This window comes from Sarcophilus harrisii, chromosome 3 (assembly GCF_902635505.1).
Source record: "Sarcophilus harrisii chromosome 3, mSarHar1.11, whole genome shotgun sequence".
Taxonomy (NCBI): Eukaryota; Metazoa; Chordata; class Mammalia; order Dasyuromorphia; family Dasyuridae; genus Sarcophilus; species Sarcophilus harrisii.
Genome location: NC_045428.1, coordinates 547,104,295 through 547,131,013, shown reverse-complemented (window position 1 = coordinate 547,131,013; position 26,719 = coordinate 547,104,295). Strand labels below are relative to the sequence as shown.

The following is a 26,719-nucleotide window of genomic DNA, read 5'->3' as shown; positions in this document are numbered from 1 at the left end:
AGGGAAGGCGGCAGCGGCTGGGGGCGGGGCCGACGCCGGGTGATTGGCAGGAAACCGCCCCGCCTCCTGGAAGGAAGCGCCCGGGCGGCGAGCAGGCGCAGAAGCCGCTTCCCGCCCCGCCTCCCCGTAGCGTCCCTAACTTCCGCCTCCTCGATCCCTCTCCTTCCCCGCCCCTTCTCTTCCCTGAATTGGCGGCGGGGGGCGAGAAAAAGATGATCTGCGCGCTCCGCTTTCGACTGCTCTCGCCTGCCTCGGGCCGAAGGCGGAAGAACGGTCCCAAGCTACGCGAGATGTTCCGGGAGCCCAGCTGATGCAACGCGGCGAGAGCGGCACGTGACAGTTGCGGGACGCGCGGGCCGGCGCCGGCTTCAGTTGGGGAGGGGCGCAAGCGCGGGCGGGGGCAGGAGGCGGCTGCGCTGACCCGGGTCTCCTTGGTGCTCTCGGCCCCCCGCGGACGCCGCCATGGGGGACGCGCCGACCCCGGAGGAGAAGCTCCATCTCATCACCCGCAACTTGCAGGTAGCGGCCCCCGCGGCCCCCCTTCCGGGACCCCCCGTGATCGGAGACCCGGGCGGGCCTCAGCCCAGCGCCCGGCGTCAGAGCATAGATCCTTACTCCTCGCCTCATTCCCTCCCCCGTGGGTCAGGGGTTCTTTCCGTCTCCTCCCCAAGGTGCTCTGCTCTGCTCTGCCCTGGGGGGGCGCGGAAGGAGCGTGCGCAGGCACCCAGTGCCAGCTCGCCTTACAGGTGGGTCCCTGAGGCAGAGTGGGTTAGAGGGGCTTGTCTAAAGCTGCACAGGTACAGTGAGTGGCAGAGGCTCGGCGCTAACTCCCTTCCTTCCCATCATCCCAAATAAGGGCTCTCGGCCCGTCTTGGAACCCACGGGGTCCCTCCCCATTGTGTGTCCTTTCATCTTCGATGGACTTCTCTTGTACCTTATTGGGAGCTCCTCCTGTCACTCTCCCTGCCATCCTCTTCCCAGAGCTGTCACATCTGCACTGGGCCGGCAGTGCCCCTCACTAGCGCCCCCTCCCCCCCTCTCTCTCTGTGTCTCTCTGTCTCTGTCTCTCCTTTCTTTCTGTGTCTCTCTGTCTCTCCTCTCTCTCTGTCTCTCTGTGTGTCTGTCTCTCTTTCTCTCTGTCTCTGTCTCTCTCTGTGTCTCTCTGTCTCTCCTCTCTCTCTGTGTGTGTCTGTCTCTCTTTCTCTCTCTGTCTCTGTCTCTCCTCTCTCTCTCTCTGTCTCTCTGTGTGTGTCTCTCTCTCTCTTTCTCTCTCTGTCTCTGTCTCTCCTTTCTTTCTGTGTCTCTCTGTGTGTCTGTCTCTCTTTCTCTCTGTCTCTCTCTGTGTCTCTCCTCTCTCTCTCTGTGTGTCTGTCTCTCTTTCTCTCTGTCTCTGTCTCTCCTCTCTCTCTCTCTGTCTCTCTGTGTGTCTGTCTCTCTCTCTTTTCTCTCTGTCTCTGTCTCTCCTCTCTCTCTCTGTCTCTCTGTGTGTCTGTCTCTCTCTCTCTTTCTCTCTCTGTCTTTGTCTCTCTGTGTGTGTCTCTCTCTCTTTCTCTCTCTCTCTCTCTCTCTCTGTCTCTCTCTCTGTCTCACACACACACACACATCCACCCATCCTTCCCACCCCCCACAGCTTAAACTGATCCTCACCAATTTCTCCTGCAACAGGAAGTCCTCGGTGAAGAAAAGCTGAAGGAGATCCTGAAGCAAAGGGAATTGAAAGTTTACTGGGGCACCGCAACCACCGGCAAGCCCCACGTGGCCTACTTTGTGCCAATGTCAAAGATCGCCGACTTCCTGAAAGCAGGATGTGAGGTGAGAGCCGTCCCCCCGACCAAGGCTTTGGGCAAAGGGAGTAGCCAAGAGATGAGACGGCCTTCTCATGTGGTTGGGACAGACAGAAACTAAAGAACACTTGACATAAGGGAACAAACACCTCAGCCATACGTCTTTTTTGCTTCTTCTCATCAGGTGACAATCCTCTTTGCTGATCTTCATGCCTACCTAGACAATATGAAGGCTCCATGGGAGCTCCTGGAACTTCGGACCTTTTATTATGAAAATGTGATCAAGGCCATGCTGGAGAGTATTGGGGTTTCCTTGGAGAAGCTAAAATTTGTCAAAGGCACTGATTATCAGCTCAGCAAGTGAGTCTTGGTGCCTTCCCACTCTTTAATTCTCACCCCACCTATCTACCTCTCTGCTACTTGTCTCTTCATTGCAGTGATTTCTTTGCCTAATTATGGGCCTGTGGAGCCTAGATGCTTTTTTAAGTATAGGGTTGGAAGGTATTTTATTATTGGATTTTAAAAAACTCTCAGGCCACAAAAAGTACCAGCCCTTCCTTCATTTACCCAATAGTTCCCATGTGGCTGTTGTATGTTTGGGCTCTTATTTTATTTTTTTTACAATTCTTTTATGACTCAGTGTTGGTTTAATTTAAATTTGGTCTCTCTTTTTTTCTAGGCTGTGGCTAAAGAACATGTTGTAAATCTAATCTCATGGCAACTTATGATGTGGCAATCTATGATCCCATATAGGTCCAGAATGTTTAGGAGTTTAGACCATGTTCTAAGATTCAGGAAAAAGAGATTATTTCTCAGTGGGTTTTTTCCTAGACCTAGCCATGTTATGAGTTGAAGGAGAGATCTAGGATGGGACTTTGTATCTTTATTGATCTTCATGTCTTTTCTGTTCCCTCTCAGAAAGTACACACTGGATGTTTACAGACTTTCCTCAATGGTCACTCAGCACGATGCAAAGAAAGCTGGAGCTGAAGTAGTAAAACAGGTGGAACATCCTTTGTTGAGTGGTCTGCTCTACCCAGGATTACAGGTACTTAGAGGAATAGAAGGTGGCCAGATGACTTTCTGTAAACACTACTTTCTGGGGAAAAACCTTAATGGCTCACCACTACAGCAGGGATGAGCAGCATCCAGCCTGTGGGCTGTATAAGATCCATTTGGTCTGGCCCTGCCAAAGGAACACTAGCTTGAGTTCGAATGATGTTATAAATATTCAAATGACCCTTGGCAGAAAAAAGTTCTCCACCACTGCCCTACAAGGTGAAACCCATACTACTTAATCTAGGATTTCATTGTCCTCCAGAGTCTGTACCCAGGTTATCTTTACAGCTTTATCTCCCTCTACTCAACCTGCCTAGTGCCTACCCACCTTTATTCATACCATTTGAGAATCAATCCATCCATGCCAGGCCCATCAATTGGCTCAATCTTTTTTTATTATTATTTTACTTGGAAATAGAAGCATCTTATTTCTATTTTCCTTGCTTTATGAATAAAAAAAAGCACTATCATTTGACACAGCTTGGGTCTTTTAAGGCATTCTTAAATTCTCATTCTTTTAGTGTTAACGTTCTTTAGAACTTGGCGCAAACCTTTCATTCCAGCCTTATTATACATTCCTCACTTTCCCCCACTCTACAGTTACCAGATCGACCATTTCATCTGTTCCACACCTGTAATATTCTAACTGTGTGCCTTTTCTCTGCTTCCTGCTTCTCTTCTGATGCACTCCCACCTCATTTAAGGCTCTTAGAATCTCTCATCATCTTTTACAAATTAGCTCTGGCACTGCCTCCTTAAAGTTCTTTCTTTCACCTGGACTGCGAGTGTTTTCCCTTCTTCCTCTCCCCAAAAACTACTTTGTATTTATTTTGTATATACCGAGATTAGATCTGTATTCCCTTGTTCTTTTCTCTTTTCTTTCTCTCTCTCTCTCTCTCTCACTCATACTGTTTCCCCTAGTAAGGCTTGAGGATAGGGACTTCATTTTTTTATCTATGTACCCCTAGTCCTTAGTTCAGTATTTGTTGTACAGCATGTCCTTGGTAAATATTTAGTGATTGAATTGTAGAAACATAAAAATGTACGTAGAGTGGTTAAAAAAAAAAAAATCTGGAAAGAGGGATTGAAATCAGGATCTCAGAGCTGAAAATCTCTTCTTGGTCATACAAACCCCAATAAAGATAGATACACCCACCCCTCCAACAGAATACTCTACTTTTGAAAAGTATATCTTATCACAAGATCTTCCTTCAAGGCTAAATTTGTGCTACTTTGCAGTGTGCAGCCATTGGCCTCAGGTCTGCCCTCAAGAGGCCAAAAGGAGTAAGTCAAATCCCTGTTGCACAGGACAGCTGGTCAGAGATCTGAAGGCAGCTAACCTGAGTCACTTCGAGCCTGCTTCCTAGCTAAATATCCTCAGTCACTTCAGATGATCTTCATAGGTCACACATTTGAGAAGCCCTTCATCATTCCAGGTGTCCTCCACTGATCACCTTGTAGCTTATTGATGTAATTCCCAGAATGGGGCTCCTGCCACTGAATTTTATTATACTGACCCAGGACAGACTACAACAAGGCGGCTGCTTTCTTAGTCCTGGATACCATCTGCCTTTCTTAATGCAGCATAAAACAGCATTGTCTTTTCTGGCTGCCATAACATGGCACATGGTTGCCTCATTTGAAGTTGGCAATCAACTAACACCCCCCCCCCCCAAAAAAAAAAAAAAAAAAGTGATGAAGTAGCGAGAGCATTGGATTTGGAGCTGGAGGCTCTGGGCCCCAATTCCTGGCAAATCACTGCCCCTTATTGGGCCTCAGTATACTTGGCAGTAAAAGGAGGTGGTTGGAACTGATGACAGGGAAGAGAATAAGCATTTGTTTACAAAGCCTACTAAGAGCAAGGCCCTCTGCTAAGCCCTTTTACAAATGTTGTCCTATTTGATAATATTTCATGACCTTTAAAGGCCCCTTCCAACTATAAATCTATAATCCCATCAAATCTTTTTCAAATGAACTATTGTTTAGCCATGTCTCCCCATCTTACACTTGTGAAGATAGTTTTTAACTTAAGATATAACAATTCATCTCTATTAAGTTCTGTCTTAATTAGTTCTGCCCATTTTTAAAGCCTGTTGACATTTTTTTGAGTCCTGACTCAAATTATCCAGTATTTCAGCTGACTATCCTAGCATAGGGTCATCTGCAAGTTGGATATATGTGCCATCTCTGTCTTAAAGTTGTTTCTAACATTGTATAAAAGCACAGGGACAAGTGCAGAATCTTGGAAACGCTCCACTAGAGACCTCCTTATAAGATGATATCAACTAATCTTTGACTCTAACCAGAATGCCCTGATTATATATCATTTCTGTAGCTCATTTCTCTTCATCTTTTTCACAGGCCTTTGTCAAATGCTTAGCTACTGTCTTTGCCTCATCAAGCAGTGTAGAAACCCTATCTGGAAAGGAAATTAGGGTAATCTTGCATGACCTGGATCTTTGGTCCATTGTTTCTTCTTCTAGATGTTTACTAACCCTTTAATAATACATCTCAGAGTCTTGCCAGGCATTGAAATCAGACTTTCTAGCTTATAAATAGTGAACTTTATCCTCTTGCCTATTTTGAAAAATCAGGACATTTGTACTTCTCCAATCCTGCAGTCTCTCTTCTGTTCTTGATTTTCAAAGCAGATCACTGACTGGCTCAGCAATTACAGCTGCAGATCTTTACCCAAGGATGTAATTCATCTGGATCTAATGACTTAAACTCATCAACAGCAATTAGGTGTTCTCTTACTATCTTTCTACTCATCTGGGGTATCATGCCTTATTAGTCATTTTAGTTCTGTCTTTTCCATTGCAAAGATCATTTTACTTGGCAGAATAAAAACATGGCTACTCTACTTGTTCCTTCCGTCTTCTCCAGTCCAATTCCACAAACATTTTTTAAGTGCATTCTGTGTGCAAGGACTTTCTGCGCCCTGTGCCCCATGAAAAATAGCCTCTGCCTTCATTCTGCCAGTGGATTAAGAGGTATGAATACATGTGATATTTTGAAGATGTAAGGAATCAGAAAAGGCTCCCTGTAAGAGCTAGTACTGAGCTAATTAATTAAGCCTTGAAGAAAGTAGGGCTTCTTTCTAGAAGGGTAAGGGAAGAAAAGGAACACATTTAAGGAATAAAAGCAAGAATTGAGTGCACACACAGAACCTTACCCACCCAGAGCAGTGGCCCTCTTCCTTCTTGGATCATTCTCTTTCCCCCAATGTAGCTTTAAAAATGTTTTAGTTGTGCTTAGCATTCTTCCCTAGCACAGTTCATTCTGAATGTGAACATTGCTGACACTTTGTTTGAAGGACGGTGTTAAATCTTTCTATTTATTTGTTGCGAACTACCCTGGCTTCTAGTGTATCTTTTGTCTCCACACGTTCCTTGTGTATCCATAACAATCTCTCGAGAAAACTCCTTATTTCTCCTTCATTGGAGTCATTCTCTTAGTATCTTCTAACTTGTGTTCATGTCATTCCTTTTACCCTGTCTTCTATAAAATTTTAGTTCCATTCATTATTTTCGCTATACTTTTTGAAATCTGTTCTAAAACTTATGTCAGATTCTACCCATCTCTGCACCTATCAGAAATTCAAAGATAACCATAATCACTTCCCCCAAGTTCCCATCTCTTCTGTCCCAGGAACTAGTCCTTTCTTGTTGAGACTTTGCTCGGTAAGATAACAGTTCCTTTTATTGTTTTCTCCAGCTTTTGAAGGATGGGAGTATAATCAAGAGAATTCAGATTATTTCTTATTCTGCTTCACAAGCAAAGCTTGTGAAATGTTTCCCAAACTCCTCATTCTAGTCTTTCTTTCAAATCGGGTTGTTTATAGTAAATTCTGATGACAATATTTCTTCTGCCTCCATTTCAACCAAATGGTTCTCCAGTTTACTGACTTCGGATCTCATTGGCCATAATTTGTGCTTTGTAGAGCTAGAACAGGCACATCTGGGCCACCATCTGTAGTCTCAACCTAGGCTTCATGTCCCATCCAACTGTCCATTCCAGGTATCTTGCCATCCACCATCCTTGGAACTTATCAACTGTCTTCTATGTATTATCTCCCTTTACCAGAATTTAAGCTCCTCAAAGGACTGTCATTTGTGTTTTTGTCCTTCATGTATAGCATGATGTTTGTTACATTGCAGGGCACACTAATTGTTTTTCCTTCTTTTATGTATAAACACCACGAATCTTGTTATTTGTTCCTTTCTTAGATTTTGTGACTACAGCTAATCTTCCTGTTTTGTAGCTTCTCTCAGGACATCTTTAAAAGATCTTGGTGAATACGTTTGGGCAGTTGATTAGATATACAAGACTCCAGGCAAATTCCTTTTTTCTTTTTCTTTTTTTTTTTTTTTTTTTTTTTTTTTTTTTTAGCCTTTTTAAAGAAATTTGAGTTCCAAATTTTCTCACTTCCTCCAGTCACTAAGAAGGCAAGCAATATGATGCCCATTTTGCAGGTAAAATCATGACAAATGCTTCCATGGTAGCTGTGTTGCCAAAAAAAAAAAAAAAAAAAAGGCAAGAAAAATGTTAGGAAATTTAATCTTCAATTTAGCATTTATCAGTTCTATCTCTAGTTGGGATAGCATCATCATTCCAAATTACTTAGATCATTCTCTTGGCCAAATTAAGTTTTTCTACAGTTGATCATCATTACAACCTTACTGTTACTGTGTACAATGGTCTCCCGTTCTGTTTAGTTTGTACAGTCTTCTCAGGTTTTTCTGGAATCATTTCCCTCATTTCTTATAACATAATATTATTCCATCATAGTCATGTACCACAACTTCAGCCATTCTCTAATCACCAGCCATCCCTTCATTTTCTATTTCTTTGCTACCACAAAAAAAGAGCTACTATAAATATTTTAAACATACAGGTCCTTTTTCTTTAGCTTTGAACTCTTTGGGATATAGACCTAGTACTGGTATTGCTGAGTCACAGGATATGATCACTTTTATAGCCCTTTGGACATAATTCCAAATTGTTCTCCAGAACACTTGGACCAGTTCACAACTCTACAAATAATGCATTCATGTACCTATTTTTCCTTCTTCCCTTTTAGCATTTAGCATTTCTAATAGAAATGATAGAACTTCAGATTTGTTTTAAGTCATTTCTCTAATCAGTAGTGATTTAAAGTGTTGGTTTTTTTTTTTCATATGACTATAGAAAGTTTTGATTTCCTCTAAAAAGCTAGGCCAAAAATATTCTTACTTGCCTTTGTTAGATGCATTCTTCTCTGACCAAAAGCATGCTCCCTGTTAAGAGTTGTGATTCAGAAATTCAAATCCTGTTTTCATATATCATCTTCCTAATCTCTGAAAACTTCCTTTACTTTTGGAAATTCTTGCTTTTGTAATGAAAAATTGAACAATATGCCATGTGAACTAAGCATTTAAGGACTTCAGTTTTTTATCCAGTGCTTGAATTTTTTTTTTCCCTAAGGTAATTGGGGTTAAGTGATTTGCCGAGGGTCACACAGCTTTAGGAAGTGTTAAGTATCTGAGACCAGATTTGAACACAGGTCCTCCTGACTTTAGGGCTGGTGCTCTACCCACTGCACCACCTAGCTGCTCCAGCACTTGAAATCTTTGACAGTGCCTCCTAAATCCTCCTTCCAGTATAATCTGTGTCCAGGTGACTCAGTAGCAGTGGACATTGGTTATCTGGCTAGATATGATAGATGGGTAGTTCTCTTGTCATGTTGTAGATCAGAAGTATCAAATTTGGAATCCCCTCCTTAGTAATTTTCCCAATTATATGTAAAAATAAAATGCAACATAAATATTGTTAATTCATGATTTTCAAAACTAGTATGTGACTTAGAGATTCTTTCTTATTTGTGTTTGTCTGCTGTTGTAAATGTATTCCCAGGAAGCCAGGAGATTATGGAAAGTCTGTAGTTAGACTTTTATATTTTATCCTCTGGATATCCTATAACTTATTATCAATGAATGTTTGGTTTGTATACCTATTTTACATATTTATGCTCAGGGTCATATAAAAATATCTCGGGTAAAAAGGAATCGCAGGTAGAAAAAGTTTAAGAAGCCCTATTCTAGGCAATAGAAAACCATAAGCATTCCAGATCTTGAGCATTTTCTGCTAAAATTGGTTGGGCTCAGTTGTGGTCAACAAGAAGTATCACAAATGTTTGATGGGTCAGATTTACCCAACTAGTTAAATGCTTCCATTTGGAATCTGGAAAGGAAGAATCAGCTCCAGAAATTGACTACTACCTTGTTTTTTTTCTCCATAGATTAATGTTGATTAGTATTATCAAGATAATTGGATATTGTCCTGTTGTCTTCTCACTAACTTGTCTTTTGGCATTTTCTTGATCTCTAATAGGCTTCTATTTTTTTTTCAGAAAGAAAATTAAGTTCTCCTTATCTCCACAGGCCTTAGATGAGGAATATCTGAACGTAGATGCCCAATTTGGAGGAGTTGATCAGAGGAAGATTTTTACCTTTGCAGAAAAGGTGAGTTTGGGACCTTAGGTTTCAGTCGAATATTTATTTTACTCTCTGCATTGCTGCAGATCTACCACCAGGGGGACTTGGCCATTTTGAGAGGTATAGTCCTTATTTTTATTTCTCAGAAGAATGAGTCTCCTCCTCCCCCTCCTGCTTTGCATCTGAACCTGGTGATATTTTTCCATTTTACTGAAGTGGGAATAGTTTGCCCACATCATTGAAGATGGCTCTGTTATTAGAAAGAATATTGCACTGGAATTCAGAAGACCTGGATTGTAGGTCTGACTCTGTCTGACTTTTTAGCAAGTATCATAACTTCTCCAGCCTTAGAATCAGCAGCATAGAAAGCCAAAAAGTCCTCATTTCATATCCTGCCTGTGATACTATCTGTGTGACCCTGAGCAAGACATCTCTCTCAATTACTTTCTCTGGGAGGTGGGCCTAATCCCTCGAGTACCTATGTTTTCATATGGTGGTTGTGAGATTCAAATGAGATGACATATATAAAGCATTTTGCAGAAATTATGCATTATGGAAATCTCCCCACATTGTTGTCAAAGGAGGCTAATATCTACCTTGTCTACTTTCCAAGTTGCTTTGAGAGTCACCTTGAGTATAGTAGGTACTTGGCAAATGTTTGTTCAAATAAATCTATTAAATGGGAAAATGGATCTGAAAGGACTTTTTGAACTGTAAGGAATTGTTCAAATACAAGGGATTATTGTTTGAGTGGAAGGGGAAAAAAGGAAGTCAATAATAAGGCTATGAATTTCCTTGTTCCCTGGAAAACTAGTTGTTTTGGGTAAATGGAAAAAGAAACAGCACAGTCCTTTAGTCTTGTAGAAGTTAGAGTAGACCGTATTGAAACCAGGATCAAGCAGAAAGAATGATAAAACATGAAAATTCAAAAAGGCCTGGTGAGAGAGCTGCCCAGAAAGCCAGGAAAGCTTGGGGTGAAGCCTCATCTGATCCTTTCATATACTGGCCACATAGCCCAGGACAGGTCACTGACGTACCTCTCTTAACATGTGGAACTGGCCACGATCCAGACTGGAAAAGGGAGTGCCCCATGTGAGCACAATTTAAAATCAACTGAATAACTCAAGGTGGGGGCTTGTGGGGTACCTCTGTTTTCGGTCTTGCTCCATGCATGGAATGTTGAGAAGTGGCTGGGCTCAGAACCGATCCCTTGACCAGTTGGCCTCTCGACTACAAATGATTCTTACCATATGTCTAAATGGTAGAGTTGGAAGAAGGCCCCAAACCCTGTTAACTAGGTGAGGTCATTACAAATGTAGAATGTCTAATCCTTACTATGACAAAACACATCTTTTACTCATTTCTAATCGACTCCCTATTCCACTCTGTGCCAAAGGCTGTTTCAGAAGGCTATTACCTTCTCTCCTCAAACCTTCTTCCCTTGCTGAGCCAAGGACTTCAGCTTGTTATTGGAAAAAATTGAAGTTGTTGTTCATGAGTTTTTTCTTTTCCTCTTTTAACAATGATAATAGCTCACATTTATATTGTGCTTTAAGCACTTAAATAACCTCATTCTCTCTCAACTCCCACCCAATAGGTGCTATTCTTATCCCTATTCTACAGATGAAGAAATTGGGGCACAGAGAGTTTAAGTGGCTTGTCTGGGGTCACACAGCTAGTGTCTAAGACAGGATTTGAAATTGGATCTTCCTGACTACAAGGCCCATATTCTATCATTGTGCTGTCTAGCTGTCTTCATTTTGAAACCCTTCAGCATCATCCCCCACACCTTGTTTACTTCAGTCTCTGTTAACGAGGTGGCTCTTTCCCTTGCTGCCCTTACAGGTGCCCTTGACATCATCTGTGTTTCTCTCCTTTTCTTTCTCTTTCCCTCCCCCTTTCTTCCCCTTTATCCCTTTCTCTTCCTTTCCCTCCCTCACCTTCTACTTAATAAACTCTAGTGATTTTCTGTTGCCTCTAGGATGAAATGACATGTGTTGGCCATTTAAAGCCTGATAAACCTGACCCCAGCCTAGCCTTTCGATCTCATCCCCTATTACTCTGCTTTTCTCACTGTTGTCCTCTCTGGTCCTCTCAGCATTTCTGCTTCTCTCCCTCATCTCCATCTTGTTGATTCCCTGCTTTCCAGACTGTTCCTATATGTCCTTAGAGATGATAGAATGGGAGCACTGGAGGGTAGGAGTCAAATGCCTGACTCATAATGGCTTGGTGACCCATGGATTGATCAAGGTTGGATTGGTGATTGCTTCTTTTCTTCCTGTGTTTTGTTCCTGCTTCTAGTATCTCCCAACGCTAGGCTATTCAAAGAGGATCCATTTGATGAATCCTATGGTCCCAGGATTAACAGGCAGTAAAATGAGCTCTTCGGAAGAGGTAGGTTTCCGTGTCTCAATGGTGGCTATGGTTCTGAAGCAGAAAATGATAGGGACCAGGAGATATTAAAAGAAAATAACTCTAGTAATGTTGAATGCCCTTAAAGATAAGTAGGATCCTTGAGGTCATTTAGTCACCACCCTGTGCAGTATCTGATTAAAGGTTGGGAAATACATGTGACTGTTTCTCATCCATATGCACACATAATTTTACTTTAAAGTTAGGTGACTACCACGCAATCTTAATGCTTTTTTTCTGATGTTGCAATATTTCTTGTGTTAGCCTGTTAGTCCTGACCCACCTGTCCTGTTTGGTGACATTCTCCATATCTTATTACTAAAAAGGATGCTAGTGAGAAAAGGGTCTCTGTCCACATCCATCTCTGTGACAGGTCCCCAGAGTCATGGAAAGATGGGGGGTGGGAGGACCTGCTCTAGAGGGAAACATCTTGTTTAAGAATCGGCTGGGATATTCTCATTTTTCAACCTTTCAAAGGGTTCTCTCTGCCCCATCGCTTACAGGAGTCTAAAATTGATCTTCTTGATCGGAAGGAGGATGTGAAAAAAAAACTGAAAAAAGCCTTCTGTGAGCCAGGGAATGTGGAAAACAATGGAGTCTTGGCTTTCATCAGACACGTGCTTTTCCCTCTCAAGTCAGGTAAAAAGTTATGCCATTGCCATTTCTGACCCATGGTCTGGCATAGCCAGAGATCAGGCTCTAGGTCCAGAGGCTTTAAATCCTGTCCCTTGGGGAACCATAGGAGAGACCACATTCTCTTTACCCTCTCTGACCACAGATAAAAGGAGAAGACTGGTCCAGAGGATCCATGCATGTAATATTCTTCTCTAAAATGTAATCTTCTCTTGTTGGGGTTTTCTTGGGGTCTCTGGAGGCAGCCTTCGTTTTAATTCTGAGTAATCACCCCAAATGCAGCCAGGAGTTAAAGTCTAAATCCTTTATTGTCTCCTTCAAAGTCTTGTCTCCTTCACTTGGGGCTTGGCTAGTTTTTCTGGAGGCCTTCCGGATCTTGGTTTCAGTGGAGAAGCAGAGGAGGAGAGGCTGCTACCACTTCTCTGTCTTCCTTAGTTCTGCCCAACCGAATCCTGGTTGAGGCTCTGAGCTTAAATACGCTCTCTTAAAGGTGTGAATCTTGCAGAACTCTAGTAAGTAGTGAGTACATGAACTGAACTAGAGAACTGTTAAGCACCAGGCTAAATAACCATTGTCTCTATCAATTCCACTGACTTAGCACCTTGTTTCAAGTTCTGGCCCATAACACATGCAGTGTCCTCCTATTGGGGGGGGAGGGGGACTGTGATCCCTGGGATGGGGCTCCCCCTGATGTCATTCACTACAGCCGTGTGCACCCTTTGATGTCTGTGATATTGCATGGACCGTGTAGCTGGTCCAGGAGAATGGACACTGAGATTCATAACAGGACCATGGGCCTACAAGCCAGAGCCAGAACCACAGCCCAGCCTCCCAACTCTGTTGCATCTGGCCCGTGGAGCTGCTCGTCCCTATCATCAGCTCATGTTAAGGAGTCTCTGCTGCTTCCCTGCAGTGTTCCTGTCTCTGACTTGGGCACTGCGGGGCACGTACAGGAGCATATAAGACTAAGGAATTAGCTGTGCAGTGACATGGCTCTGAGCTTCCTCTCCTTTTGTAGAGTTTGTGATCCTTCGAGAAGAGAAATGGGGCGGCAACAAAACCTACACGGCTTACTCAGAACTGGAAAAGGACTTTGCCAACCAGGTAAAGCCCCCCGAGGAGCCTGCCCCGGGGAGCTTCTCTGTTTCCTTTGCTGGATTTTCTTCTGGCCCTGAGCCTCCCCAGCCTTGGTCCTGGCGGCTCTCCCCTCCTCCTCCTCCTCTATCCTGTCTCACTTGGCAGATCTCAGCAGCCCCCATCGGTTCTCTCCCTCAGTCTCATGTCTCTGCTGGCTGAGTCCGGCTCTATCTCCAGCTCCCTTTCAGATGTCTTGTATTGAATGTCCCATGGGTGTCTCACCATCTTCATTACAGATTTGTCTCCCACCAACTGTCCCTGTTATTGTGGAGGGTCACCCTCAGCTTCTCACCCCCACCCATCCCCATAGCCAATCTTTTGTCAAGTCTTGTTGAATATATAACAAATGATGTCTCTAGAATATGTCCCATTCTCTCTGTGGACACTGCCAGTCCCTTGGTGCAGATCTCCCCCATCACCTTCTGCCTAGAGTATCCAGCTAGCTGCTGCTGGGTGAGCCTGGGGGGCAATCTCTCACTGCTCTCAGCCCTTGCAATGACCTTCCTAAAGTACTGGCCAGACTATGTCACCACCTACTCAGTCACCTTTTTGACATTCATGACCCTCCGTCATAGCCCCTCCCCCCCATCACCACAGACGCCTTTTCAGTCTCCTTAAAACTCACACACACACACCCCTGAGGGACTTTGTGGCCCTGGTACCCTGCCTCCTGCTGTTTGTCTTGCACAGAGTGGCTGTGTATGCCTGAAATGAAGAGACAGTCCCAGCCTCTGCAGGAAACCATTCCCAAGTGCCCTTATTCTTAGTTCCTTCCTTCAGGAACCATTCCCAATTCATTTCGTCTGTGTCTGTGCATGAGTTGTTGACATGTTGCCTTCTCATTAGGTAGTGAGCTGGTTAAGAGCGGGGATGTGGGGATGGGGTTCCCTTTCTTCCCATCCCCAGTCTTTTGCATAGTGATTGGCACATGATGGCGCTTAATAAATGCCAGCTGACCGATGATTTCCCTTGAGGGCACGCCTGCCTCCCAGTCACCTAGCTCTGAAACCTCTGTCATCCTCCAACTCCCCTACCCTGTTCAGTCACTCAGCATTCAGTGTTCTGTGCCAGGCACTATTGGTGAATGCTGGAGATGCAAAGAAAGGCAAAAAACCATGCCTCCCCTCCAGGAGCTCACAGTTTAATGGGGGAAACAACATGTAAATAATTCTGTACAAGCAAACTATAGGCAGGGTTAATAGGAAATAACCAAAGGAAAGCACCAATCAAGAATCAGGGAGGCCAGGAAGTAGAGATGAGGAAGGAGAGTGTTCTGGAGGTGCAGGCAAGGTTTTATATTCGATCCTGCATTGACAGGGACTCCCCAAGCCTTTACTTAGTAGAGAAACCTGTGCTTTAGGAAAATTACTTGGCTAGCTCAGGGGAGACAGGAGTAGAGCGAGGAGCCTGTTGGAGGAGTTGGCTGGCAGACTAACCAGGGGGTGGTTGAACTAGCTCAGATGTGAGGTGCCGAGGGCTTGCACCAATGGTGGCAGTGTCATCAGTGGCCAGTCCTGGTAATTGTGTCCACAAGGTCTCCTTCATCCTCCCCCTTCTTTACGCTTATATACACTGCTCCCCTGGCTCAGACCGTTAGCACCTCCTGCCCTCACCCTCGCTGGGGTCCCTTCCAGTCTCTCCCCACTCCAGTCTCTCCTTCACATCTCATTGACATAAAGACCACCAGGATCTGCCATCTTGAGAGCCACATGATCCAGCCTCACTCTTCTGGGTGCAAAATAAAACTGGGTCAGCTGTCGAAAATGTGCCTCTTCTCCCCAGGCCTGCCCCGCTCTTAGGTTGCCTCTTTGTGTCTGTTCTGTTGTCCCCAAATCACTGGGCACAGGAGAATGGAGCCTGTTTGGACCAAATGAGGCCCTTCCAGCTTTAAAGTCTATAAGCCTATGAAGGGGGACATTTCCCACCGGAGGCCTCTCCTGATCCTCCCAGCTCCTGCTGCCCTCTTCCCCACAAATCCCCTTCTCTTCCTCTTGTATTTGGTATGTGTGTGTGTCATGCGGGTCTATACACTAACCTGTAAGCTCCTTGAGGACGGGATTTTGAGTTTACCTAGTACATGCTTCATCAATGCTTGTTGATTGGTGCAGAGTGCAGACAATAAGTTAAACAAAATAGTCTAAAAAAAAATGAGTCTTTTAAAAATAAAATACAAGCAGATGTGAATCATGGATGAAAAGGGGGAGGGTGTCTAGATGTCACAAGAGACACACTTGGATGTAATTGATATGTGCTGTTGATTTTTAAGTAGGTTGAACCCACTGTTCCCTCTCTGACTTTTATTGTCTTAATGGCTCTCTTCCCGTGGCAGGTGGTGCATCCTGGAGATCTGAAAAATTCTGTTGAAGTGGCCTTGAACAAATTGCTGGACCCCATTCGGGAAAAGTTTAATGCTCCTGCATTGAAGAAACTGTCCAGCGCAGCTTACCCTGATCCAACAAAACAGAGTAAGGCCAGATGGAGAGGGTATGAGGTCATCCCAGGGTGCCGCTTCTCCATCGCTGCCAAGAAGTAATGGACCAAACCAAAGTAAAACCAGGGGTCTCTGCTCAGAAGGTCACCGGGCGTCAGATGGGTTAAAGCTAGTCCTTCATTGAGAGGGAGACCGACTGCTTGGGGGGGGTTGGCGCCTTTGGAGTGGCAGATCATGTCATCGGCGGATTTCAAGGCTGATGGGCATTGCAGCCCCTCCCATCATGGAGGAAACGCTTGGGGCAAGCAAAGGGTTATTTAGCACTTAGGGTACCAGGAGCCAGGCCTGTGGCCCCAAATCCAGTGCTCTTTGCTCCTGGGGATCCTGGCTCTGTGTGAGATGATAAACCTATAAGATCAGGAACGTTTCCCATCATCCTGATTTCTGGATAAGGTCCTTGCCAAGTGACAGGCTTTCACGTCTCTTACCCTTTTGTCATTCCCAGAGCCAGCAGCCAAAGCCTCTGCCAAGAACATGGAGCCAGACGTGGTCGTCCCATCCCGGCTGGACATCCGTGTGGGGAAAGTGATCAGCGTAGAGAAGGTAGGGGGGCCAGCTAGGGTTGGGGCCCCCATTTGTATCTGGAGGAAAGGCCTCCCTGGGCCCAGTCAGAATTCAGTCCTCTGGCTGGACTGCCCCCAGTCGGACCTGCCTCTGCTTCAGCGCCACAGGGAAGCAGGGAGGAGCCCGATTTATCTCCTGAGCGCAGCTCTCCACACTCCCAGGCTTTGGCGGCGTGCCCAGACTGGCCAGGGGCCTGGGGACGGCAACCTGCAGAGGGAGCAGAGACGGGGAGCAGGGGGAGTCGCACCCCGAGCAGTTCTGTTCCTCACAGCGCAGGGCACATGGTGGCCGGCAGGGGGTCCTCCACCCGTATCCAAACTCAATGCCCATGGCCAGTGATCTGTTGGGCCAGACAGAACTGGGACACAGACCCTGGTCTGGATTCAGAATCCAGCCTTGGTCTGTCCTAAAAGCTGAGATTGGACTCGGCTTGGACAGTTTTGGGGCTGAGTCAATGAACTTTGGCTTGTTCCTCCCCAGCACCCCGACGCAGACACTCTGTACCTGGAGAAGATTGACGTTGGGGAGCCGGAGCCGCGGACAGTGGTGAGCGGCCTGGTTCACTTTGTTCCCAAGGAAGAGCTCCAGGACAGGCTTGTAGTGGTCTTGTGCAACTTGAAGCCCCAGAAGATGAGGGGCGTGGAGTCCCAAGGGATGCTTCTGTGTGCCTCCACGTGAGTGGGGGCTCCAGGGAGGGTGAAGGCTGTGCCCTCGAGCAGAGTCACTTTCCACTGAGGTGGGGATTTATTACACTGTGAATCACATGGAAGATGCGCTGCCAGTTGGCAAGGCATGAGGAACCTGCATTTGGAGGACTCATGGCCCTTGAAGTTAGACTGGGTCATGCACCCAAGCCATTCTTAGTTAATGTGGGCCTTTCAGGGGATCCCCAGCACCAGAGCCAGAGGGCAGCGTTGCCCCCCATGCTCCATGTGGCTTTCCCCAGGGGACTTCAGACCACCTCAGATCTCCCCCATCCTTGCCCTCTTGTGTCTTCCCAGGGAAGGGGCCAACCGCCAGGTGGAGCTCCTGGACCCTCCTCAAGGCTCCGCCCCCGGAGAGCGGGTGTTTGTGGAGGGCTATGAGCAGGGCCAGCCCGACGAGGAGCTCAAGCCCAAGAAGAAAGTCTTTGAGAAACTGCAGGTAAGGAGAGCTGTGGCTGCCCCTGCCCCAGAGAGCATCAGCCTGGCCAGTCCTACCTCTTATGGGAAGGACGCTGGGTGGGGAGGGGTGGGGGAGCCTCCCATCCTTCTCTCCTATTCTGCCACCATCTCATTTCTACTTCTCCTGCATCTGTCCCTCGACTCCCCAAGTACCCAGTGGGCTCCTCTAGGGCTTCCAGTTCCCCAGTCTAGCTCAGTGCCTGGCGGTAATTTAGGTATTCCAGCCTTGCCTCACACCCACTAACTGTGATCCTGGCAAAGTCTGCTAATGTCTCACCTCTGCCTCAGTCTTCATCTGAAAATGGGAGCAAACAGTCCATGCCTCGGAGTCATTGTAAGGACTTCCCCCTCCCCCTGTGGTCGTACACACCCCACCACGCCCAACTAGCCATGGGTCTTAGAGCTCGTGGTCCTGGTAGCACCAGCACCAGCACCGTCACTGAACACTTGCCGGGTCAGTCATCCGCCGGTGTTCTCATTCTCCCCAGGCTGACTTTCAGATCTCCTCGGAGCGCATCGCCCAATGGAAGCAAACCAACTTGATGACCAAGCTGGGCTGTGTCTCTTGTAAAACACTGAAGGGAGGGAACATCAGCTAACTTCGAGGCCGGCCTCCACCCCCCCAACACCCGTCACAGGCTGCTCTCCCCATCCCTAGTCCACCAGCCCCTCCAAGGAGCCTCATCTTCCAGGTGTCTGCAGCTGACTGGAGGCTCCAGATTCCCAGTGTCCAGCGCTAGGTATGTGCCCCTTGAGCACTCAGGCTTGAGGCTGCCCACCAGAACCCAGACAGCCCATCCCATTCCCAGGAGCCGGCCTCCCACATCTCTGCCGAGAATTGGGATACCTCAGAGGGTGGTCGAAGAAGATGATGCTTCTGGCTTCCTCTGTTGGCAGCTGATTTAGGAACTCTTTCCCAAAGGATCTGATTTTTGTGTAATTGGAGGGAGGGGGGAGGAATATGCTGTAATTGTTCAAATTGGAAAACGATCTGTTCCTTGGCTTTCCAGTGGGGATCCGGCAGCTGTGCTTCAGGGGCTGTGCCTCTGGCTGGAGCTCGGTGCCAGAAATGGGCTAATTACAGCTTCTCAGGAAGTTGTGGGGTTTGGGAAGGCAAATGTTTACGAGGAATGATTGTTCAACATCCCAACTCCCCAAAAGAGGGAAAGCAGAGAACCTGGTCTTGTCTGACCATCTCCTTGGCCCCTTTGCCATCTTCCTACCAAGGCTCCCTGAGCTGTACCCGGAAACCCTTCATCCCCAGATCTCCCCACACCCTAAACCAGGTGTGTGGATCATTAGCATCACACCATGCTAGGGAGGGGGCGTCTTTTTAAAGAGGGTGGGAAGTGACTTCATAATCTGAATCATTGTCATAAATCAGAATAAATGTCTTAACTGAAAGCACCTGTGTGTAGCCTTCTGGGGGAATGGAAGCAGCGTGTCGTGGCAGCAGGGAAGCCACCATCTGCCTGGCCCAGAGCTGCGGCCCAGCCCCAGTGACACGGACACTTCGGCTCTCTCCAGACAGGGGTGTCAGCTGTGGGAGAGGAGCCTTGCCACGCCAAGCACTTCCAACTCCAGTAGGGGCCCAGGGGAAGGCCGGGGTCCAGAGCAGGGTATATTGGTACGGCCACTAAAGCTAGAAAGTGTGGAGTGAGAAGCCTGGTGGCTTCAGACGCCTCGCCTCAAAAGGGACAGGGTCAAGGTTCGGCTTAGATCCTAGTTGGAGTCCCATACCCTCTGAAACTTTTAACTACTCAGATTTCTAAAAGGGCAGCAAGAGCTGGGGCTCACACACTGATCTATGCCATCTAGCCCATATCAAGAAAGAAGCAACAACCAATCAGCTTTAATCATATAATTAACATATTTTAACCAAAACATACAGTTTGTCATTGTATCTCACTTTAGACTTTTCAAGGTAGAGGGTTGAGGTCTTCTGGAGTATTGGGGTAGGAGTTTGGAAGGTTGGGGTTTGGTGTTTTTTTTGGCTTTTTTTTCAACAATCAAAGTGAGATCAATGTTTAAAGAAATATATATGTATATATATTTCTCTATATCTAACATTTCTATAGAACAATAAAAATCAGAGGCTTTTGGTCTCGGTTAGTGCTAGGTCCAGCTTGGTTCCCCAAGGGGATAAGGCAGGGACTTGCCCCTTCCCTTCCCCCCTTTCTTGGTCCCCACTGCCATGTTCTCTGTCCAACCAGAAAAGGGTGGGTGAGAGCTGGGCATTCTCAGAGGCAACCCTCACAGGAAGGGACAGGACTCCAGTAACAGAAGAATTGAGCAAGGAGGGTCAGGTGGCAGTTTAGAACGGACAGGGGGAAGCGCTCCCTCCCAAACCTCAGCATTTCCACGGGCAGGTCCAACAGTGTCTCTCAAGCTTACTCTCACATCCCATTCTATCAAGGTTGTGGGCAGAGCTCGGCAGTCAGTACATACAGTGGTAAGTGATTTCTCTCTCTATTCGGAATGAGACAGCCAGTAGTGAGACTGGGTATCGGATGACCCAAAGGAAGAGAAGGACGCTGGTATGGAGTCAAGCTCCCTCAGTAGCCTTTAAGAGGCCCACACCCCAGCCTAGCCAAGCTCAGCAAACATCACCAGGACCCAATGACAACAGCCCTGGGGAAAGGGCAGGGAAAAAAGGAAAAAGTTGGCCAATGGCTACCTAGTATTTGGGGAGCAGTCACAGGGATCACTCCAATAAAACAAGCCCTTCCCCTCTCCCCATTCAATGTGCACTCACCTCTACCTTAGAGTACTCCCAGCCACTTCTGAAAGCGTTTCAAATCTTAACTAAATACAGAGTACTCAGGTTTAAATAGAGTAAACAAGTTCAAGGTTTTCATCAAACCGTGGTCAAGATTTAGGCTGGGTTATTGAAGAGACAGCCAAGGTTTGTTGAAGGGCTTCCCTACCTTTTGAAGGCTATAATCATAAACCGTTCCTATGCTCCCAACTATTCTCATTGCCAAGAAAATATGAATCCCAGACCAGTTGGACTAAGGAACAGTCAAGGGAATTACTCTTAGAACAGTTCAAGGGTGCCTTTGGCATGAATGAGTGGGCTCTCAATCAGCCTTTGCCATCTCCTAAGAGAGTATCTGGTACAAAGATGTATCCAGAGGGTGAAATCCCACAAAACAGGGTGGAGGAAGTACATGAAGACCAGTCTAGGTGGCAAAAGGCATCCTCCCTCCTCTGGCCCTGTTCAACCTACGGCCTCTAGGTAGTGAGTGGGTACCCCTGAAAGAGGTGAAGATTTAAAAAAAAAAAAAAAAAACAGTACCTGTGTCTGAGCTGAAATCTCCCTCATCCCAGGGAAAAGGGAAAAAAGCACATCAGTTCAGAGAGTGGGGGGAGAAAGCTTGGCCTCCTGAGAAGAAGTACTAGTGAGCACAACTTCTGTTGTATTCATTCTCAATAGTCATTTCTGATGCCCTGATAACAGAGTGGGGACAAGTCCCTTCCTCCTGGCCTTGGGTCACTTTGGTACCAACCCCTACTATTGATGGAAGCACCTGTTGGGAGAGCCAAGTTGGGAAATAACAGGGAGGCTCCTGAAAAGGATGGGTACATCCTTTTGTGCTTTGTCCTTGCCTCCAAAGGCAGGGACTACTGCCCCTAGCCACCTGTCCCCCTCCTGAAGTCTCAAGACCCAAAGAAATAGAGCACACCAGACCCCCCAGGTGGGGTGAGAAGGCTAGCCAAAAACCCAGAGAGTGAGAACCGCTGCCATGTAAACAGGGGCCTTGTGAAAGGAGGCAGGCCCCACTCCAAGAGGGGCAGGTGAGGTGGCAACTGGCAAGATGGAAGGCCAGCCACCTACCCTGTAAGATGGACGGGCAGCTGTTTTTGAAAAGTGCTTTGATTCATTACTATTATTGTGTGCTTGATTATAGGACTAATTATCCCAGAAATTGGAGGGGGTGGGGGAGGGATGGTATAAGGGAAAGGAGAAAGAAAATGTTTTCAACGGAGAATAATAAAAACAAAAATCCCAGGGAGCTCTGGACCAGGCTCTAGCCTCTTTCGAGCTAGGGCTTTGGGGCCAGCAGAGACCACTCCCTCTTCTCATCATCTGTCCTTCCTCGGCTGAGCCAGAAGAGGGTCAGAGATGGAGACGTGGTGACTCTGGGAGTATCCATGTTTCTGTAAAAAGGCAAAAGAAAACTGCCTAACTTGGTGAGGAAGGTACCCTCACCAGGTTTGCATAAATATCAAAGGCCGTGGAGGCTAAGGCTGAATTCTTCCTTTGTATTAAGTTAAGCATGTGTCCAGTTCTCCCCTTCTCGTGCTTCGACCTGCTCAGGTCCCTGAGAGTGTGTTCCTAGGATGGGTCAGTAGTACCAGAGCGCCGTTCCCTCAGGTCAGACCAGCTCTTTCTGGTTTTCTGTGGAGAGGAGAGGGAATGTGTTAGAGGAGGAGAGGTCCACAGCCCATCGACAGGCTCGAGACAAGGAGGACGGTCGGGGAGGTGGGGGGAGACCTGGCCTGTATTTATGGAGCCTCCTCGCTGTCCCATCCCCATTGCCCATTGAGAACACAGGGGGAAGGGGCTCGCTGTTTTGAGAGAGGTCCCATTCCTGGGTAGGAAAGGGGAACTTATTAAGTACTTACTGTGTACCAAGCACTATGCTAAGGGTTTAAAAACTTCTCTCATGCAATCCTCACAATCACTGGGGGAAGCATTTTACAGATGAGGGGACTGAGGGGGAAGGGACTTGTCCAGTTCACACAGCCAGTACCTGTCTGGGGGCAGACTCTAGCTCAGGGGGCTGCCTCCAGGTCTAGCCCTCCACCCACTTGTCCCACCTTGCTGCCCCTGGAGCCACCGAGGCCCATCGGCAACATCAGAGATGGCCCCCTTTTGGCTCCCAGATGAGTTTAGCCTTCCCGCCAAGATGCCTCGGGTAGGATCTGTCCCACATCACCTGGACCCCGTCCTGGGACCATGAGGTCTCAGACCCTCTGAGGGGTTAAGTCAGCTCGCTCCTGGCTCCCCGGGTCTCCTGAAGGGAGGCCCTGGCCCCCCACAGACCCCCGCTAACAGCTGGCCCCGATGGTGCCTTGCTGGGGGCAAACAGCCAACACCGGAGCCCCGAGGTCCCCGTCTGGCTAGCACTCCCTGCACTACGGGCTCATGGGATGGTTTGAGGGGGCCCTTCTCACGGCACTGGTGGGCAGCTACTGTTACTAAGGTTGGAAGTTGGAGGAGTTTGGCCCTTCCTCAGGACTGGGATTCCCTGGGCAGCGGTGCAGCCCCGGGCCCACCCATACCCCACGTACCTGAGGCAGCAGGACTCAGCGGCTGCGGCTCCAGGCCTGCCAGCTGCACAGTGCCTCCATTCTCTGCCCGCTCTCGCTTAGTCCTGTCCTCGAGGTGGGAGTGTCCGTTGGCAGGGGAGGGTGAGGGGCTCTCGGCCTGCTTGATGCCAGGAGAACCAGGCGGAGGGACCCCCACTGCCGGCTTCCGGGCCACAGGTGGAGCGGACTTGCTGGGTTTCCTCTGGGCTTGTGGCCCCCGATGCTCAGAAAAGGTCCGAAGTTCAGCCACCAGGTTTCGCTGCAAGTCAGCCTGGGCCTCAGGAGACACAGGCCGCTCCAGCTGCAGCTTCTTGGCACCCTTGGAGAAGATGAAGCTGGCGGTGGAGGCCGGGGACTGCGGCCGAGGGGATGCGGCCTCGGGCTCAGGCGGGCCGTTGGACCGAGGACTTGGGGGGCCATCGGTGGAGGCCATACTGGAAACTTTGAGGCGCATGGCAGCGTGAAGCCCTGTCGAGGACCCAGGGGCCTGGCCCCCCCGCATGGAGAGGGCCTTCCGCAGTGGTTTCTGCGGGGCGGGGGCGGGGGGCTCCTGGGAGGCCGGCGGAGAAGGGGGCGTGACGGAGCGCAGCCGCACCATCTGCAGCAGGGAGGGCGTGACAATAGGCAGGCTGGCATCTTCCTTGGGTGCAGGGATGCTCTTGCTGCGCCCCAGGGGCTCCTTGGATGGCTCCGCTGGCTTCCCAGAGCTAGGCTGAAGGGCTGGGGCCGGCAAGGGGGGGGCATCAGGAGGGGGACCAGGGGTGGGCAGGGACTCGGCCTGGACTGGGCCCTGTGAGGGGACGGTAGCCAAGAAGGAACTCGAGGTCTGTGCCTCGGGCTTGGCTGCTGACTGAGGAGAGGTCTGCACTGCAGCAGGAGGCTGAGCAGGGCCAGGGGTTGAGGCCCCAGGGGGAGCTGGGGACTCTGGCCTAGTGGGTGAGAAGAAGGCCTCATCTGGTGGAGGGAAATCTGCCATGGACAGGTCCTGTTCCTCTGGGGGAGGGGGCGGGGGAGGGGGCCAGCTGTGGTCCTGAGGGACCCCCCCATCAGAACTCGGGGGCTCTGGGGCCGCGACCTCCACTTTCTTAGAGGGCGGTGGGGGTGGGTGGTAAGATGGAGGCGGGGAGGGAGGAGGAGATCCCTTGGGTGGTGTGGAAGATTCCAGGTGAGATTTCACTGGGGTCCCTGACCCCTGGGGAGGAGGAACAGAATTAAAAATGGGACCCGGAACAGGAGCAGGTGCAGCTGGAGTTGGAGTCTTAGGTTTTGAGGGTGGGGGAGAGAAAGGGGCTGGGACTTTAGGGTGAGGGGGAATGACAAACCTGTCGGCTGGGTTAGCTGGGGGCAAGAGAGCATCCAGAGGCTGCACAGGGACAGCCTTATCTACAAGAGCGGGGTCACAGGACGAAACGGAGGAGCAGAGGGAGGTGAGAGAGGACGACGCCGAGGTCCCAGCGGACCTCAGGGAGCACACCCGCTCGGGTTTGAGCGGCCTCGGTGAGGGCTTGCCCGGGGAGGCAGGGGGCCCCATCAGCCCCTTGGGGGGCAGCGTAGGGGTGCCACTTTGGCTGGAATAGCCACTGGAAGGTGAGAGTGTACGCTCCGGGGAGCCCACCAGGCGCTGGGAGGTGCTAGGGGACAGAGCGGCGACCTGGGCCCCAGGGGCCACGTCCTCGGGGTCTCCAGCAGCAGGGAGCTGTGGCTGCTTTCGTTCTGGCTTAGGAGGCAGGCCGGGGGCCCCATCGGCCGTGCCCCGCTGGTGAAGGGAGTAGGTCCGGCGGGGGGGCGCCGGTGCCCGCTTGAGCTTCCGCAGAGACACGCTTCGGGCAGAGGAGTGTCCGCTCCGAATGCTGATGGTGTCCGACCCGTTGGCCCTGCCACTGCCCGCGCTGGGCGAAGCCTGCCCGCTGCCCGTGGCCGTGGAGATGCCGCTGCCCGCCGTGCTCCGGGGGCTCTCCCGGCTGGCGGCGCAGCCCTCCTGGCGTGCGGGCAACCCGTCGACCCGGTCTTCCGAGCCCCCCTGCGACGACAGCGTCGATCCGTCCGACACGATCGTTTCTGTGGACTGTGAGTGGCTCCAGTTGTCACTGGAGGAGGAGGCATGGCGGCTCCGGGGTCGGCAGGAGGAGGAGGAGGAGGAAAAGCGGCCCAGGGAGCGCACGGAGGCCGGGCTGGCGGACATGAGGCTGCAGCGGCTCAGGGTGCGGACACTGCAGCGGCTCAGGGCCACCACGTCCACGGTGGGCGGCAGAACAGCATTCGGGATGATCTTGGAGAGGTAGGTGGCCTGGGGGGAGATGGACATGGCCGGGCTCAGGGGCTCTGGGGGTCCTGCCCCACCCGTCATCCCTGGCACGGCGAGCGACTTGGGCCGCACCAGGGGGGACAGCCGGGCCCCCGTCCTTCGACCAACAAGGCTGTCGTCGCGGTAGACGCTGTCGATGTGGCGTTGTAAGGCAGCCTCATCCCCGGCCCCTGCTTCCAGTGCAACCAGTGACACGCGGACCCCGGGCACAGCACTCCCAGGGACCGCCAGCTGCCCGTCCACCGTGGGGATGTGGACCACGCCCCCGGCCGCGCCGTGCCCATTGGTGAGGCGAGCAGGGGGCCTGGACGTGCCGAGCGGGTCACGCCCATTCCTCAGACCTACATGTGGACAAAAAAGAGGAGCGTCAGTGGGAACCTAGTGCCGAGCACCAGACCTGGGGCCAGAAAACAGACTCAAGATCGTCCCTGATCCTGCTTAGCTGCGGGGCTGAGGAACAAATCCTTTTACTCCCTCTGAGCCTCTCTCATCTGTAAGAGCTGTTTGAACTCTCTCATTAAGTTCCTGTAAGATCAAGTCCTTGGTAAAGAGAAATATTCCTTCTCTAGAAAAAGAAACAGGTCATCCCAGGCCATCCCAGCCCGGCCCTGCCCGGCCCACCCCGGCCCATCGAGGCAGTGGCTCACCCAGCTCCTTCTGGACGTGCTGTGGGAGCCCCAGCACCGTGCTCCGCCTTTCTCGCCTCCGCCGACCAGACTTTCCTTGTTTCGAGGGGAACGAATCGTGAGGTCGGAAGGTGGAGCCTGCAGGTGAGGGAGTTAATGGCATGAAAGGGTTAACAAAAATGCCTTTGCACAGAGACACACACTGAGGAGGCGGCTGTGGAGCCTGCACCCATCCCCAGCTACCTTTGCGCTGGATCATCTCAGAACGGATGGACAGGGCGTCCTCCGCCGCAGAGCTCTCCATGGTAGATGTGGTGCTCTGACTGCAGAAGGAAATGGAGTCCTCATCCTTGGTACTCATCTGGGATGACTGTGGGAGTGGAGAGAGCAGAGTCAGGGATGGGCTGGGGGGCAGGGACCACTCCGGCTTCCTGATTTCAAGCCCAAGCCCACCGCCATTCCCCTTCTAACATGCGGCTTCTTCCTACAGCCTGGTCCCTGAGAGACCCTGTGAAGGTCAAGGAGGATGGAGGTCCCCTCTACAACCCAATTCAAAAGCCAGTGGCAGGGAGCCCGTCTCCTCAGGTCTCCTGCACTCTGGATTGTTTCTAGTGTGATGTTTTAAAACTGAACCTGTGACTGCGTTAATAGCGAGGAGTCCTGGTGAGGAATATCCTCTCTCAATTGGATGTGCACCTTCTCTACCATTTAGAGTTTCACGTGTGTCTGGGTCACTGGAAGGCCCAGGAGGAA

General features: G+C 49.3%; 2 protein-coding genes across 4 annotated transcripts in view; one reads left to right on the top strand and one right to left on the bottom strand.

Annotated features, from left to right (window-relative positions):
* Positions 1-270: 270 nt before the first annotated feature.
* Positions 271-19,123, top strand: YARS1 (tyrosyl-tRNA synthetase 1). The gene is made up of 13 exons (XM_003765434.3): positions 271-519; positions 1,666-1,812; positions 1,969-2,144; positions 2,703-2,832; positions 9,266-9,346; positions 11,621-11,713; positions 12,235-12,370; positions 13,383-13,468; positions 15,831-15,966; positions 16,438-16,535; positions 17,037-17,230; positions 17,558-17,699; positions 18,208-19,123. The coding sequence occupies exons 1-13, from the start codon at positions 463-465 to the stop codon at positions 18,316-18,318; spliced, it is 1,587 nt and encodes a 528-aa protein (XP_003765482.1). The 5' UTR covers positions 271-462; the 3' UTR covers positions 18,319-19,123.
* The window catches only part of KIAA1522 (KIAA1522 ortholog), a 43,234-nt gene continuing 35,181 nt past the window's right edge, over positions 18,667-26,719 (bottom strand). For all 3 annotated transcript variants that reach the window (XM_031962296.1, XM_031962297.1, XM_023500235.2), the window contains exons 4-7: positions 26,210-26,336; positions 25,988-26,104; positions 23,018-25,681; positions 18,667-22,121 (exon numbers count right to left, since the gene is read on the bottom strand). In XM_031962296.1, coding sequence (XP_031818156.1) covers positions 22,099-22,121; positions 23,018-25,681; positions 25,988-26,104; positions 26,210-26,336 — 2,931 coding nt within the window. In that variant the 3' untranslated portion in view covers positions 18,667-22,098. The remainder of the gene's footprint in view (positions 22,122-23,017; positions 25,682-25,987; positions 26,105-26,209; positions 26,337-26,719) is intronic.

Coding starts and splice junctions, on each gene's coding strand:
- YARS1 (XM_003765434.3), top strand. CDS start 463: ATGGGGGACGCGCCGACCCCGGAGGAGAAGCTCCATCTCATCACCCGC. Junction 520..1,665: donor TCATCACCCGCAACTTGCAG/GTAGCGGCCCCC, acceptor CTCCTGCAACAG/GAAGTCCTCGGTGAAGAAAA. Junction 17,231..17,557: donor ATGCTTCTGTGTGCCTCCAC/GTGAGTGGGGGC, acceptor GTGTCTTCCCAG/GGAAGGGGCCAACCGCCAGG.